Below are 13,367 nucleotides of genomic sequence, written 5' to 3'. Positions count from 1 at the left end.
CGACACTGAGCCGTTCAAAAGGGTGTGTGGCCTTGATGAGATGTGCCTTCTTGGGCTGGTAGAACGGCAGCTTACATTCAGTGCAGATCTGGCAGTATCTGTTCACGGACTGAACGTCCTCAACGGAGTACAGAAGGTTACAAGTCTTGATGAAGTGGTAGAACCTTGTGACTCAGGAGTGGCACAGACTGTCATGGAGGGTCTGGAGATGGTCAAGATGCATGCTGGAGCATGTCCCCCAGGATAGGGTGTCTGGGGGATCGTTAAGTTTACCTGGTCGGTACAATATGTCATAATTATAGGTGGAGAGTTCGATCCTCCACCTATGAATCTTGTCATTCTTGATTTTATCCCAGTGTTTAGTATTAAGCATGAAGGTCATGGCCCTCTAGTCTGTCAGCAAGGTAAAATGTTTAGTGGCCGGGTAATGATGCCAGTGACGCACCACCTCAATGATCGCTTGGGCCGCCTTCTCGACCATGGAGTGATGTACCTTAGGACCGTGCAGGGTGCGGGAAAAAAATGCTACTGGCCTGCCTGCCTGGTTAAGAGTGGCAGCCAGTGTGAAATCAGAAGCATCGCTCTCCATCTGAAAAGGGATGGACTCGTCCACGACATGCATCATGGCCTTTGCGATGTCCCTCGGATCTGGTAGAATGCAGCTTGAGCTTCTGCCGATAAGGGGAAAGTTGTGGACTTAATCAGGGGGTGGGCTTTATCGGTGTAATTGGGTACCCATTGTGCATAATAAGAAAACAGCCCGAGGAACATTTAGAGCGCCTTTTGGGTGTTTGGGACTGGGAGCTCCATAAGGAGTCGCATGCGGTCAAGGTCCGGGCAATGACACCATGTGCCACGACACAACCAAGAAGGGCCAGATGATCTGTGTTGAACATACACTTGTCCTTATTGTATGTCAAGTTGAAAGACTTGGCCATACGTAAGAACTTTGCGAGGTTTGCGTCATTGTCCCGTTGGTCGTGGCTGCAGATGGTGAAATTGTTGAGATATGGGGACGTCACCATCAGCTTCTGCTCCTCCACCATACAATCCATGACCTTCTGAAAAGCAGAGACACCATTAGTAACACAGAAAGGCATCAGCAGGAAGTGAAAAAATCTGCCATCGGCCTCAAAACCCATGTAGAGCTGGTCGCTCGGGCAGAGGGGGAGTTGATGATAAGCCGACTTGAGGTCAATGGTCGAGAAGATTCTGTACTGTGCGACCTTATTGACCAAGTCAGATATCCAGGGTAGAGGGTAAGCATCCAATTGGGTGAAGTGGTTAATGGTTTGGCTATAGTCAATCACCATCTGGGGCTTGCCCGCCCCTCTGACCACAAGGTCCGGTGCCCTCCAGAGGCTGGAGCTAAGAGCTATGATCCCCTCCTCCAAGAGTTGCTGAACCTTGGCCCGGATGAATGCCATATTCTCAGAGCTATAGCGCTTACTTTTGGTGGTGATCACTTTACGGCCTGGGGTGAGGTTTGCAAATAGTGATGGAGGGGCCACCCACAGAGTGGTGAGGCTGCAGGACGGTGCCAGAGGCTGGGTGCTCAATTTGGGGGGGGTCCGTGAGCTACTGGTTGTAAACGGTGAGCGGAGGTTGAACGCCATCATTACGCTCCTGAACTGACTCTAGAAGTCGAGGCCCAGGAGGATCAGTGCACAGAGCTGGGGCACGACCAACAACAAGAAATCATTATAACACTTCCCCCCCCAACACCGTCAGAGATGCCACACAATACCCCTGGATACAAGTCCGCTGGTCTTTTGCTGCCACCGACATGGACCCAGTCATCGGCCAAATGGAGAGTGAGAGTCTGTGGGCCACTGTCGAAGAGGCAGTTCAATTTGTGCCCATTCACCTCGATCTGCATCATGGAATTCGTGATCGGGTGAGGACTGGCTTGGCCCAAGGTGATCGATGCCAGGACAGGTGTGTCGTCTTCATCATCGGTGGGGAGGCCCGATGCCCAAGATGGCAGCCTCCATGTTGACCATGCTGCCAACACCGGTGTTGAAGGCGGTAGTGACGTCATCAGAGGCGGAAGTGATGTCACTGGTGAGGGTTGCCGCTGCGTGGAGGATGGCGGCAGGGGCGGGTAAAATGATGCTCGCCTTGCTGCACATGCGGTCGGCACCAGAAGCTCCTCGACCATACACACTGTGCTACTCTTGAGATGGGGCTCTGAACCTGCAGACACGTTGATAGTAGCCCTTTTTCCCGCAGCCTGAGCAAGTAGCTCCTTTCGCGGGGCAGAGACGTCGTGGATGTCTTGCCTGCCCACAGAAGTTGCACCTCGACGATCCCAGTGCTACTGCAGCCACAGTCAGGTCGGCCATCACCGATGCTGACTCCCAGGATGGCAGCCCTCATAGCGGTGCATACTGGGTAGGCCCACTTCGGCCCGTGATCGACTCTGCATGACGTTGGGCCAAGTCTAAGGTTCTGGCCAGTTGGATCACCCGTTTCAGTGGGAATTGATCCTCTTTGAGGAGATGTTGTCAGATATAATCTGAATTCAACTTGGACACGCAAGCGTACTGGACCATGTCTTCCACATACTGGGCCCGCATCACAGGGACTATGGGGTTCCCCAAACAGTCTTTTCCCAATGTGATCAGGGCTCAAACGAACTCTTCCACCTACTCACCAGGCTGCTGCTTTCTGGACGCCAGGAGGTAACGGGAGTAGGCCTCATTGATCTTGGGCTTTTATAGTGGCCGTAGCTCAGCCATTGCCTCTGTGTAGGTCAAGCAGCTTCTGATGGCCTGGAAAGGCCTCTGGCCGACTCTTGCCTGTAGAACCTTCAGCCTCTTCTCATCCGAATTGACCACTCCAGCAGCGGCCTCCAGGAAGTTGTTCAAACAGTTGACCCACTGCTTGAAGAGTTCTGATGCACCTGGGACTTGGGGACCCACCTCTTGCCGATTGGGGTGCAGCAACTTCTCCATTACTGAAGACATTAAAATTTCTGTACAATATATTGTTGGGCACTACCAGTTGAGCCCCAATAATTACAAGGACAAAGACTAAGGGGAACGATAGGCTTTATTGTACATAAGACTTGAACTGGCCAGGATCCAAACTAGAGAAGTGCAGGGAAGGGAGAGGTGCCCCAACCTTTAAGGCCTAGGTCCCAGGGGAGGAGTCCAGGTAAGAGTGTCATTGGGGGAAGGGAAGGAAGTTTAGGGGAGACATCAGGGGTAAGTATTTTGTACAGAGAGTTGTGGGGGTCTGGAATGTCTTGCCAGGAATGTTTGTGGAGGCTGAAACATTGGGGGCATTTACGACACTCAGGCATATGAATGAAAGAAAAATAAGAGGGTCATAAGGTAGGAAGGATCTCATTTTAAAAATTTTGGCAGAAATGTATAGGTCAGCACAACATCAAGGGCCAAAGGCCCTGTATTGCTCTGCAGTATATGTTCTATTAAATTGTTGCATGATAATTGTGTACCATTTAAAATGAACATCTCACCTCTATCAAATGTGCACAATAGATCAGCATTAACGTGCCATTTTCAATATGGTATGCTGGGCCAGAAGATTAAGACACATTGGATCCATAGTGATTTGGTAGATGGGATTCAAAATTAATTTGGCATTGAGGACAGAGTGTAGTGGAGGGATGTTTCACTGACTGGAAGACTGTAACTAGTGGTGTTCCACAGGGATTAACATTGGGATCTCTGCTGTTTGTGAGATCTGGACAAAGGTGTAGATGCCCTGATGGGTGATGATGAAGTTTGATGACTGTGGATAGTGAAGAAGTTTTTCAAAGTTTATAGCAGGATATAGATCAGTTGGAGTTCTGGACGGAGAAACGGCAGATAGAATTTAATCCGGACAAGTATTCAGTAAATAGTAGGAATCAGTTGAACATTAGAGTGGAATTTTGAGGTGGCAAGTTCATTGCTCACTGAAAGTGGTAACACAGACAGATAAGGTGCTATAGAAGGCATATGGCATGCTTGCCTGCACCATTCAGATGTTGAGGTTTTAGAGGTGCAGAACAGATCCATCAGGATGTTACCTGGATTAAAGAGCATTGGAGGTTGGACAAGGTTGTATTGGCCTTCTCTGAAACACTGAAGAATGATTAGCATTGTTATCTTTTTCATAGGCACCTAGAACATGCTGTTGGAAGGTGGGGGGGGGTGGTGGTGGTGGTGGGGAGACGATGAGGAGGGAGGAAGGAGTAAGCAGATTCAATAGTGGATAGAGGCATTTACAACAGCACATGAACATACATAGAATGGAGGGTTATGGATTGTGTACAGGCAGGTGAGATTAGTTTAATTTGATATCTTGGTTGGTACAAGCATCATGAACTAATGGGCTATTCCTGTGCTGTACTTTTCTATGTACTATATTCTATGTTACACAGAATGGTGGGTCATATACTGGAGACAATCTATTTGTCTCATTTCATTTGTGTCAGCTCTAGCTCAATAACCACAGCAATTTACTTGAGTTCTGCATATAGGATGCCAACAGTATGTATCACGGAGCACATATGCACATGAAGGCAATGTATGATGTGCATGAATGTGACTAATACATATACATAATGACAGACCAAGGTCTATTCCACATACAATTAAAATGCATAAAGTATAAATGAGTTCCTGACAGGTTTTGCGATTTAAAAAAAATAGTTCTTGATATTAATGCATTGAGAAATATTATTGTTTCCTTTTTCGTGATTTGATTTATTCCAGTGACAGAGATATAAATATTTAACGGTTTCTCTTTTTCCCTTTTTAATGAATGTGCCAACATCCTTCACAAGGACTTGAGGAAGGAGAGGTTGAGGGACCACACACCTATCTTCATTGATAGGAGAGCGGTGAGGAGGGTTCAAACCTTCAAGTTCCTGGGAGTCAACATATCAGAGGACCTCTCTTGGAGCTAGCTCATCAAGGCAACATGATGCTTTTAGTTTCTAAGACATCTGAGGAGATTTGGCATGCTATCAAAATTCCACAGATATGCAGTGGAAAGTATGCTGACTGGTGGAAAGTACTGGCTGAAAGTACACCATGCCTGGTTTGGAAACTTAAATGGTCAGGAATACAGAAGGCTACAGAAAGTGGTAGACACAAATCAATCCCAATGAAAGCATCCACTGTAACCCTAACCATGAATTATCCCATGATCATCAAAAGATTTGTCTGCACTACTGAAACATCACTTTTGTTTCTTGCACTAAATGCAACAGTGAATGTTTATCAATCTTCTGACATTAATTTTTTTTTTATGTATTGCATTTGTATCAATTTAAATTCTTATTATGGTAGTTGGTGCATCTTTCATTCCTATTTGGCTGCAACAAGTAAGGGTCTTAGTACTTCTGTACATTGCACATATGTGTTTAACGATAAACTTACTGAACATAATATCTCATACCATGAGACAGATATGAAACTTCTGCATGGTATGGGGCAATTAAAGATTGAAAATAGATAGCAGTTCATAATTTTGAGGATGTGAGAAGGAGTTAATCACAAAAGGAGACACTGCAGTGTGATTCTTCATCATCTAACTATACCATACCTCATGGGACCAAGTTTACCTTTGCATGAATTCTGATCATCACTGAGAACATAACCATCTTGACACTTGTAGCACTTTCCCTCAAGGATTTCCTTGCAAATGCTTCCAGTATAATATTCTGTAGAAATGAGAGCATGAAAATTGAAGAGGGTCTAATAACTCTAAAACAAGGTGTTTCTCCTTATATCGAAGGATAGTTAACAGAAACTGAGATCCTTAGGTTGAATTCCCTGATCTGTGAGCTGAGTATGTGATGGAGAAATTATGGCTATAATTTTCCATCTATTAAAATAAATTAATAGAAAATTATGACATTTCCATGAACAGGATCCAAAACAGAAAAGAGGATTCAAAATAACTGGCCTCTTTGCCTCTATGAATCCAAAAATTGTAAATAGAGCAATTGTTTCAAAATGCACACTTTTTATCTGAAGTGTGCTTATCGATGGTTTAGAATTGCTTTAGAATATCCCACATTTGCCACTTTGAGACATTGTTAAATATACAGTTGTTTAGAGAACAAAAGCCACTTCCCATTTAGCACTCTGCTCTCAAGGATCACTGATTGCCAGTGCCTCAAACACATACAGCTTGATTTCCCTGTCCTTTAAGTCAAATTGATTGCTATCAATGTCCTGCTATCTAGTAATTTGTATTTTCTGCAAATATTCAGATTTAAAAGCTTTTGTCTTAATTTCTATACAATTGACACTAGAGGCCCAGTGAGTGGCAGGTATTGCGATTCCCCACTCTGTTTAAGTAACTCACGCAACAGGATTTCCAACATTGAGAAGCTGGAGGAATTCAATGGGTCAGGCAGCATCATGGGTAGAAATGGTCAGTCAATGTTTCTAGTCAGGACCATTTATTGAGACCAGTGATTTTCAAACTTTTTTTATTTTCACTCACATACCACTTTAAGTATCCCTATGCCATAGGTGCTCTGTGATTAGTAAGGGATTGCTTAATATGATATGTGAGTGGGAAAAAAAGTTGAGAACCTCTGGTCTAGACCTAATTGTTACTTGAGAAAAATTGTCATTGGCCCATTTCCTTTCGAATTATGAAACCGTGCACATAACGAGTCAATTAGGTACGATTAAAACTGTGGCTTTCAAACTTTTTCTTTCCTTGGAATCTTGAGTATTTGTCCCTACCAGTCGAAAAAAAAACTCACCTGCCTCTATCATATCCCCTCTTATTCTTCCAAATTTCAGGGAGTACAGTCCCAGGTGATTTAATCTCTCCTGATAGGCTAACTCTCATTTTTTGGAATCAACCCAGTGAACCTCCTCTGCACCACTTCAAAACCCAGCTTATCTGTTGTCATGTAAGGAGACCAGAATGGGACACAGTTCTCCAGGTTTTGGTCTTGGTGAAGGGTTTCGACCCAAACTTTGATCATTCGTTTTTTCCCACTGATACTGCTCGACCCATGAAATCCTTTGGCAGATTGTTTTTTCGATTCAGATTCCAGAATCTCTAGTCTCTCGTGTTTCCAGGTAATCTGATATCCCTACCTGGTTAGGTTTCTGTGACATGTCAGAACCACAAATTATGCAAGGCTCTGACTTCTCATGCATGTTCTCCAAAATAACCCTGGAAAAGCTCAGTGCAGGAGATGACTAGAAACAGGTAACAAAATGTTTCATTTACCAGTGACACCCACATCTCATCAATAAAGTAATCTCCAGAGTTCATTACCTACAACTTAGATTTAAAAAGTTACATATTATAATGGAAAAAATTAGACGAATACAGGATTCCTGAAAATGGGTGGTTAGTCGTTGCTTGGAATCAGTGGGCCAATTGTTTGTTTCCTTGCTTTTTTTAATGTTTATTTGGGAGGTACAGCATAGTAACAGGCCCTTCTGGCCCACGAGTCCAAGTACACCAATCAACCTACAAATCCCATACGTTTTTTGGATGATGAGAGGAAACCAGAGCACTCGGAGTAAACCCACGCAGACCGTACTAAACTCCTTGCAGACTGCTCTGGATTTGAGCCCAGGTTTCTGGCATTGTAATAGCATTGTGCTAACTACTATGCTAACCATCTCTATGGCTCTTAATAGACAGATGGTTTAGTGAGCCTTTGGCTGCAGATTGTTTGTTGAAGGTCTACCTGATAGTTGCGAACCTGATTCAGTTGCTGGCTGATGCAGTGGATGCACTATTTTCAGATCAGCTGGAGGCATGAAAGACCGTATCGGGCTGATGACAACCATATCCTTCCCAGTGTACTTGTTTGCTCGTCGAATGGTGCTCGTCTTCCAATCTGAGTAGTAAATGTACTCAGCAAAAAGAGACATACCAAATGGCCTGTGACTGTGTGAAAAGGAGAATAGGCAAATGGTGAATTCCATCCTTCTTACATGCCACCAACTTCTCCTCACAAACCAGGCCATGTAACCACACTTACTTTCTAACGAAAAGCACGTTCTTCCAGGGGCAAGATCTATACTCTCTTATTTATCAAATGAAATTATGTGTACACTTCAAAAAGGAGCTGCACCATTTGAAAGATGATAAAGAAACTTGCCTAATGTCAGTGGTAAGGAAGCTAATCTTAGATGTCTTGGGAGAAAATAAGGACATTGCCTTCTTTTGCCCTCTAATTCAAGAAGAGCAGTGGATTTTTTTTACTTTCTTTCAATGACAATGTTATGAAGGGATGGACAGTAAATGCCCAGATTCCAAAAATGGATTTTAAAAAATCTGCAGTCAGTATCATCAAATATCTGATCATATCAGCACATTGGTATTAATGGATCTTGAGTGTGTAAATTGTCTTTCTCTGTTCCTGGCTATGAGTGGAGCAGTGGTTCCTCAGTACATGGTATTCATTCCATCACATTAACTTATAAACTACACCAGAATCTGGAGAACAAATAGGATTTAAATCTGCAAAGCCTGCAGATTGTGTTACATTGAATGACAAAGTTGAAAAAGCATAGCTGCTATATTAAAAGAGGTAGCAAATCATTTAAAATAACTCAATGAGTGCACTGAACCAATAGGCAGTATAGAAAACATAGAAAACATAGATGATAGGAGCAGGAGTAGGTCATTCGACCCTTCGAGCCTGCTCCGCCATTCAACGAGATCATGGCTGATCTTAAAGTTCAGTACCCCGTCCCCTCCTTCTCTCCGTAACCTTTAATACCCTTATACTGAAGAAATAGATCTAATTCCCTCTTAAATAGATTTAATGAACCTGCCTCTACTGCCCTCTGTGGCAATGAATTCCACAGATTCACCACCCTCTGGGTCAAGAAATTCCTCCTCATCTCGGTCCTAAATGGTTTGCCTATTATCCTCAAACCATGGCCCCGGGTTCTGGATTTTCCCATCATTGGAAACATCCCATCTGCATCCACTCTGTCCAGTCCTGCCACATTTTCACATCTTTGGTTACATCACAAAAGTGAATTCCTGGACTATTACATTTAATATAATACATAGAATATATTTATTACCATGTCAGCAGTAGTGCACCAGGATAAAAATAGCATCAAAATGTAAGAGAGGCATTTGATAATTGAAAATCACATATTTCTTTTAAAAATGCATTGGTAAAAAGTAATCCATCGGTTGCAAACAATATGAAACTTTCTTGTCATCACACTTACTGTATTGATTGTTTGATGATTTGAGCTGATCCCCCAGTGTAGTCGCATGACCTAATACTGCTTGAGGTATTTACAGCATGACTTTGAACCCAGAAGAGTCGCTTGTCAACAAGGTCCACTGTCAAAGACTTTACTGTTGTCTTAGTCTTGACAATGGGGATATCTCTTGTGGCATTTAAATTGGCACGATGAATTCTTGGAACAGAACCTTCTGAAGCCCAAAATATATACCTGGAAATAAGGTTAGCAATTTGAGTTTAAAAAAAAATCACTGTAATGTTATCAAAATATTGAGTATAGGAATTGGAATGTTGTAGCGAGGTTGTATAAGACATTGGTGAGGCCAAATTTAGAGTAGTATCTGCAGATTTGGTCACTTTACTGCAGAAAAGATGTCAATAGGACTGAAAACGTTCAGAGAAGATTAACAAGGTTGTTGCTAGAACTTGAGGAACTGAGTTCCAGAGAAAGGTTAAACAGGTTAGGACTTCATTCCCTGGTGTGTAGAAGAATGAGGGGAGATTTGATAGAGGTATACAAAATTATGATTGGATATAGATAGGTTAAATGCAAGATGTAGTTTTTCCCCTGAGGTTAGATGAGACAAGACTGAAGGTCATGGATGAAAGGTGAAATTTGTGGAGGTGTGATCAGGTAACCCAGAGTTCAAGAAGAGCATCACCATAAAAGCAAGTAACCCTGAGTGGAGCGGTCATCAAGGGAAAAGTTATCATTGGAATGGTCTGAGTCAGAGTGGTAAGGCTTTGGCTCAGCAGGTCTGAGGTTGAACGGTATGACTTTGGTTCAACAGGCTTCAGTGAGAACAGGTAAGAGGTGAGGGTTATTGTGTGGGTGAGTATATTGTTTAATACTCATTATTGTTAATAGATTTTGCATTATGGCTGCAGGGTGAGTGTTCTGTGTAGATATTGAATGTCAGATGTGGGTTCCCTGGGAGACTCCAAGCCTCCCTGATATTGACATTTATGCTTGGTGCACCGAGATGCAGTTTCTAAGAGTCTCTATTGAGGAACTGGAGCTGCAGCTTGATGGCCTTTAGCTCATAAGTGAGAGTGAGGAATTGATAGATTGGAGCCTCAGGGAGTCTGTAGAGAACATCTGTTGGATCATGGGCATCTCTCTTGGGGAAAGTACGACCTCAACGCAAAGGGAACAATATCCTGGTGGGCAGATTTAATACAGCTGCTAGGGAAGGTTTAATAGCCTGACATTGGTGGTTGGGAAGCTGTTGAAATTAATGTTTAAAGATGAGATTATGGAATAATTGCATGCAATAGAGTCAGGATAGTTTCCACTTTTGGGTTTTTAATGTGACTTTTAAGACCGATGCTGCCAACTTCAAGAACATGCTCCCAAAATACAGTTGCATTTGATCAATCCCACTAGAAGCCCCGACATGTTGAGCTCTGTCACACTGCAATGAAAATGTCTACAGCTCTATCCCACACCCGATCTTTGACAAGCCAAGAGACAAAGCTAAAGGTGAATACATATCTGACAGAATAGGATATAAGAGCAAGGCTGTAATGTTGAGCCTTTATAAGGCACTGGTGAAGCCCCACTTAGAGTACAAGGTATAGTTTTGGACTCCTTATTTGAGAAAGGATGTGCTGGCATTGGATAGGGTTCTGAGAAGATTCACAAGAATGATTCCTAGAATGAAGGGATTAGCATATAAAGAATGTTTGATGGCTCTTGGAGTTCAGAAGAATGAGGGTGGAACTCAGCTTTTTGAACGGTGAAAGGCCTGGACAGAGTAGATGTGTCAAAGTTGTTTTCCTTCAAAGTGAAGTTTAAGACAACTTTATGTTTCAAGGGTGCCCATTTCAAATAGAGTATTAGGAATAAAGGGGATGAACTTAGAGCATGAATCAGTACGTGGAACTACGATGTACTGGGGTTTAGGTGTTTTAAAAGGAATAGGATGGAAGGTAGAAAGGTGGGGGAGGGGAAGTAGCATTACTGTTTAGGGTTAGTATCATGACTCTAGGAAGGGAGGACACTACAGAGGGAGTGTCCACTAAGTCAGTCTGGATGGATGTCAGAAATAGAAAGGGAGCTATATGTGCTGGGAGTAGTCTATAGGCCCCCAAATAGCTCTCAGGACATCAAGGACCAGATAAGCAGGCAGATTTGGAATGGTGCAGGAAATACAGGGTGTAGTTATGGGTGATTTCGCCTTTCCTAATATTGACTAGTAATTCCTGGCTGTAAGAGGGATAGATGGGGCTGAATTTTTCACGTGTTCAGGACGGATTCCTGAAGCAGTATGTGGACCAGCCCTCAAGAAGAGAGGCCATAATAGATCTAGTTCTAGATAATGAACCTGGTCATGTGGCAGACCCCTCGGTGGGCGAGCGTTTTGGTGAGAGTGACCATATCTCCCTTAACCTCAGCATAGCTGTGGAGAAGGATAAATCCAGACAAAATGGGAAAGTACTTAACTAATTACAATGGAATGAGGCAGGAACTAGTGAGAGTACATTGGAAACAGATGTTCAAGGGTGAAAGCCCAGAAGTAATGTGGAGGAAGTTTAGGGACCACTTGTGTTGGGTTCAGGATAGGTTTGTCCCACTGGGACAGGGAAAAAAAAGGTAGGGAAAGGAAATAGTGGTTGACAAAGCAGGTGGAGCAACTAGTCAAGAGGAAGTCAGAAGCATGCATTAGATATAGGAAGCAGGAAACAGGAAGGGCTCATGGCAAGTATATGGTAGCTAGGAAAGAGCTTAAGAAAGGACTTAGGAGAGCTTGAAGGGGGCACAAAAAGGCCTTGGCCTGTATGTAGGATTAAGGAGAACCCCCAAGGTGTTCCATGTGTATATGAAGAACAGAAGGACAATGAGAATGAAGGTGAAACCACTAAAAAAACCATTTTAAGCATTTCCTCTGCCATCGGTGCTCTGTGATTTGTAAGGGATTGCTTAAGGTGGTATATGAGTGGGAAGAGAAGGTTGAGAACAACTTGACTCGAGACCCAATTGTTACTGATATGTTTAGCTTGAGAAAAATTGTCATTGGCCCATTTTCTTTGGAGTTATGAAACCATGCACACAATTAGTCAATGAGGTATGATTAAAACAGTGGATTTCAAACTTTACCTTTCCACCCACATATCACAGGGTACTGATAGCATAGGGAATACTTAAAGTGGTATGTGAGTGGAAAGAAAAAGGATGAGAACCACTGGTTTAGAACTTTTTTTAAAGGAATATATGGGTTGGAACAATATTGCGGGCCGATGTGCCTGCATTATGCTGTAGTATTCTATTTTCTATGGGGAGAAATGTCTTTCGCCAGAGAGTGGTGAATCTCTGGAATTTGTTACCACCCGTGGCTGTGGAGGCCAGGTTGTTGGTGCACTTTGGACAGAGATTAATAGATATCTGAAGAGTCAGGGGATAAAAGGTGATGGGAAGAAGGCAGGGGAATGGGGTGAGTGTGAGAATGGATCAGCTCATGGTGGAATGGCAGAACAGACTCAATGGCCTACTTCTACTTAAGGGATTATGGTATGTAGACTCCCTGCTGCCTCAGAAAAGCAGGCAACATATTAAAGAACTCGATCCATCCTGGCCTCAGTTTTCTCCTTCCTCCCATCAGGAAGAAGAATCACCAGGGTGAATTCTCTCATCTGCAGATTCAAGGACAGTTTCTTTCCCTCTGCTAACAGACTCCTGGATAAACCTTACATGAGTTAAACTATGCTGGTTTTGCTCTGGCCTAATTAATCTCTCTCTTTCCCTGCTGTTTATTCGCTATACTCATGTGTGGGTTGTCTTGATGGATAGCTTGCAAAATGCACCTTTTCACTATATCTCAATTTGAAGTTCAAACAATAAATCATGTCAGGTGTAATGTGAAATAAATGGAAGGTTATATCTTCCCGCCCTCCAAAAAAAATTCAAAAAGTTACCTCCATACCTGATGAGATAATCACTTCAAAATCAGTAATGTGACAATTCAGACCAGACAGTAAATGACAGAAAAACTGTAGATATTTTGTGCTGTCACCCGATGGTTTCTTTAGCTATTTCTGTCCAACAGCAGGAGAAGACTTTTAAACAATATGTAGTGATATGATTGTGTGCACTGGTTGGGCCGCCTTCCAGGTGTCTTCCTGCCTTTGCTCCTCCCTTAGTCCTGCCCATGTG

At 43.2% G+C, this 13,367-nt stretch overlaps 1 protein-coding gene across 6 annotated transcripts in view; it reads right to left on the bottom strand.

The window, feature by feature from the left end:
* egf (epidermal growth factor) overlaps positions 1–13,367 on the bottom strand; it is a 122,342-nt gene that overhangs the window by 73,160 nt on the left and 35,815 nt on the right. For 4 of the 6 annotated variants that reach the window (XM_069926168.1, XM_069926172.1, XM_069926170.1 and 1 more), the window contains exons 5-7: positions 9,195–9,425; positions 7,688–7,890; positions 5,582–5,680 (exon numbers count right to left, since the gene is read on the bottom strand). In XM_069926168.1, the coding sequence (XP_069782269.1) occupies positions 5,582–5,680; positions 7,688–7,890; positions 9,195–9,425 (533 nt within the window). The remainder of the gene's footprint in view (positions 1–5,581; positions 5,681–7,687; positions 7,891–9,194; positions 9,426–13,367) is intronic. The other 2 variants (XM_069926169.1, XM_069926173.1) reach the window with 2 other exon arrangements.

The sequence above is a fragment of the Narcine bancroftii genome, chromosome 3 (genome assembly GCF_036971445.1).
Source record: "Narcine bancroftii isolate sNarBan1 chromosome 3, sNarBan1.hap1, whole genome shotgun sequence".
NCBI lineage: Eukaryota > Metazoa > Chordata > Chondrichthyes > Torpediniformes > Narcinidae > Narcine > Narcine bancroftii.
The sequence above is the reverse complement of the archived record's forward strand: the minus strand, read 5'-3'. Positions and strand labels throughout refer to the sequence as shown.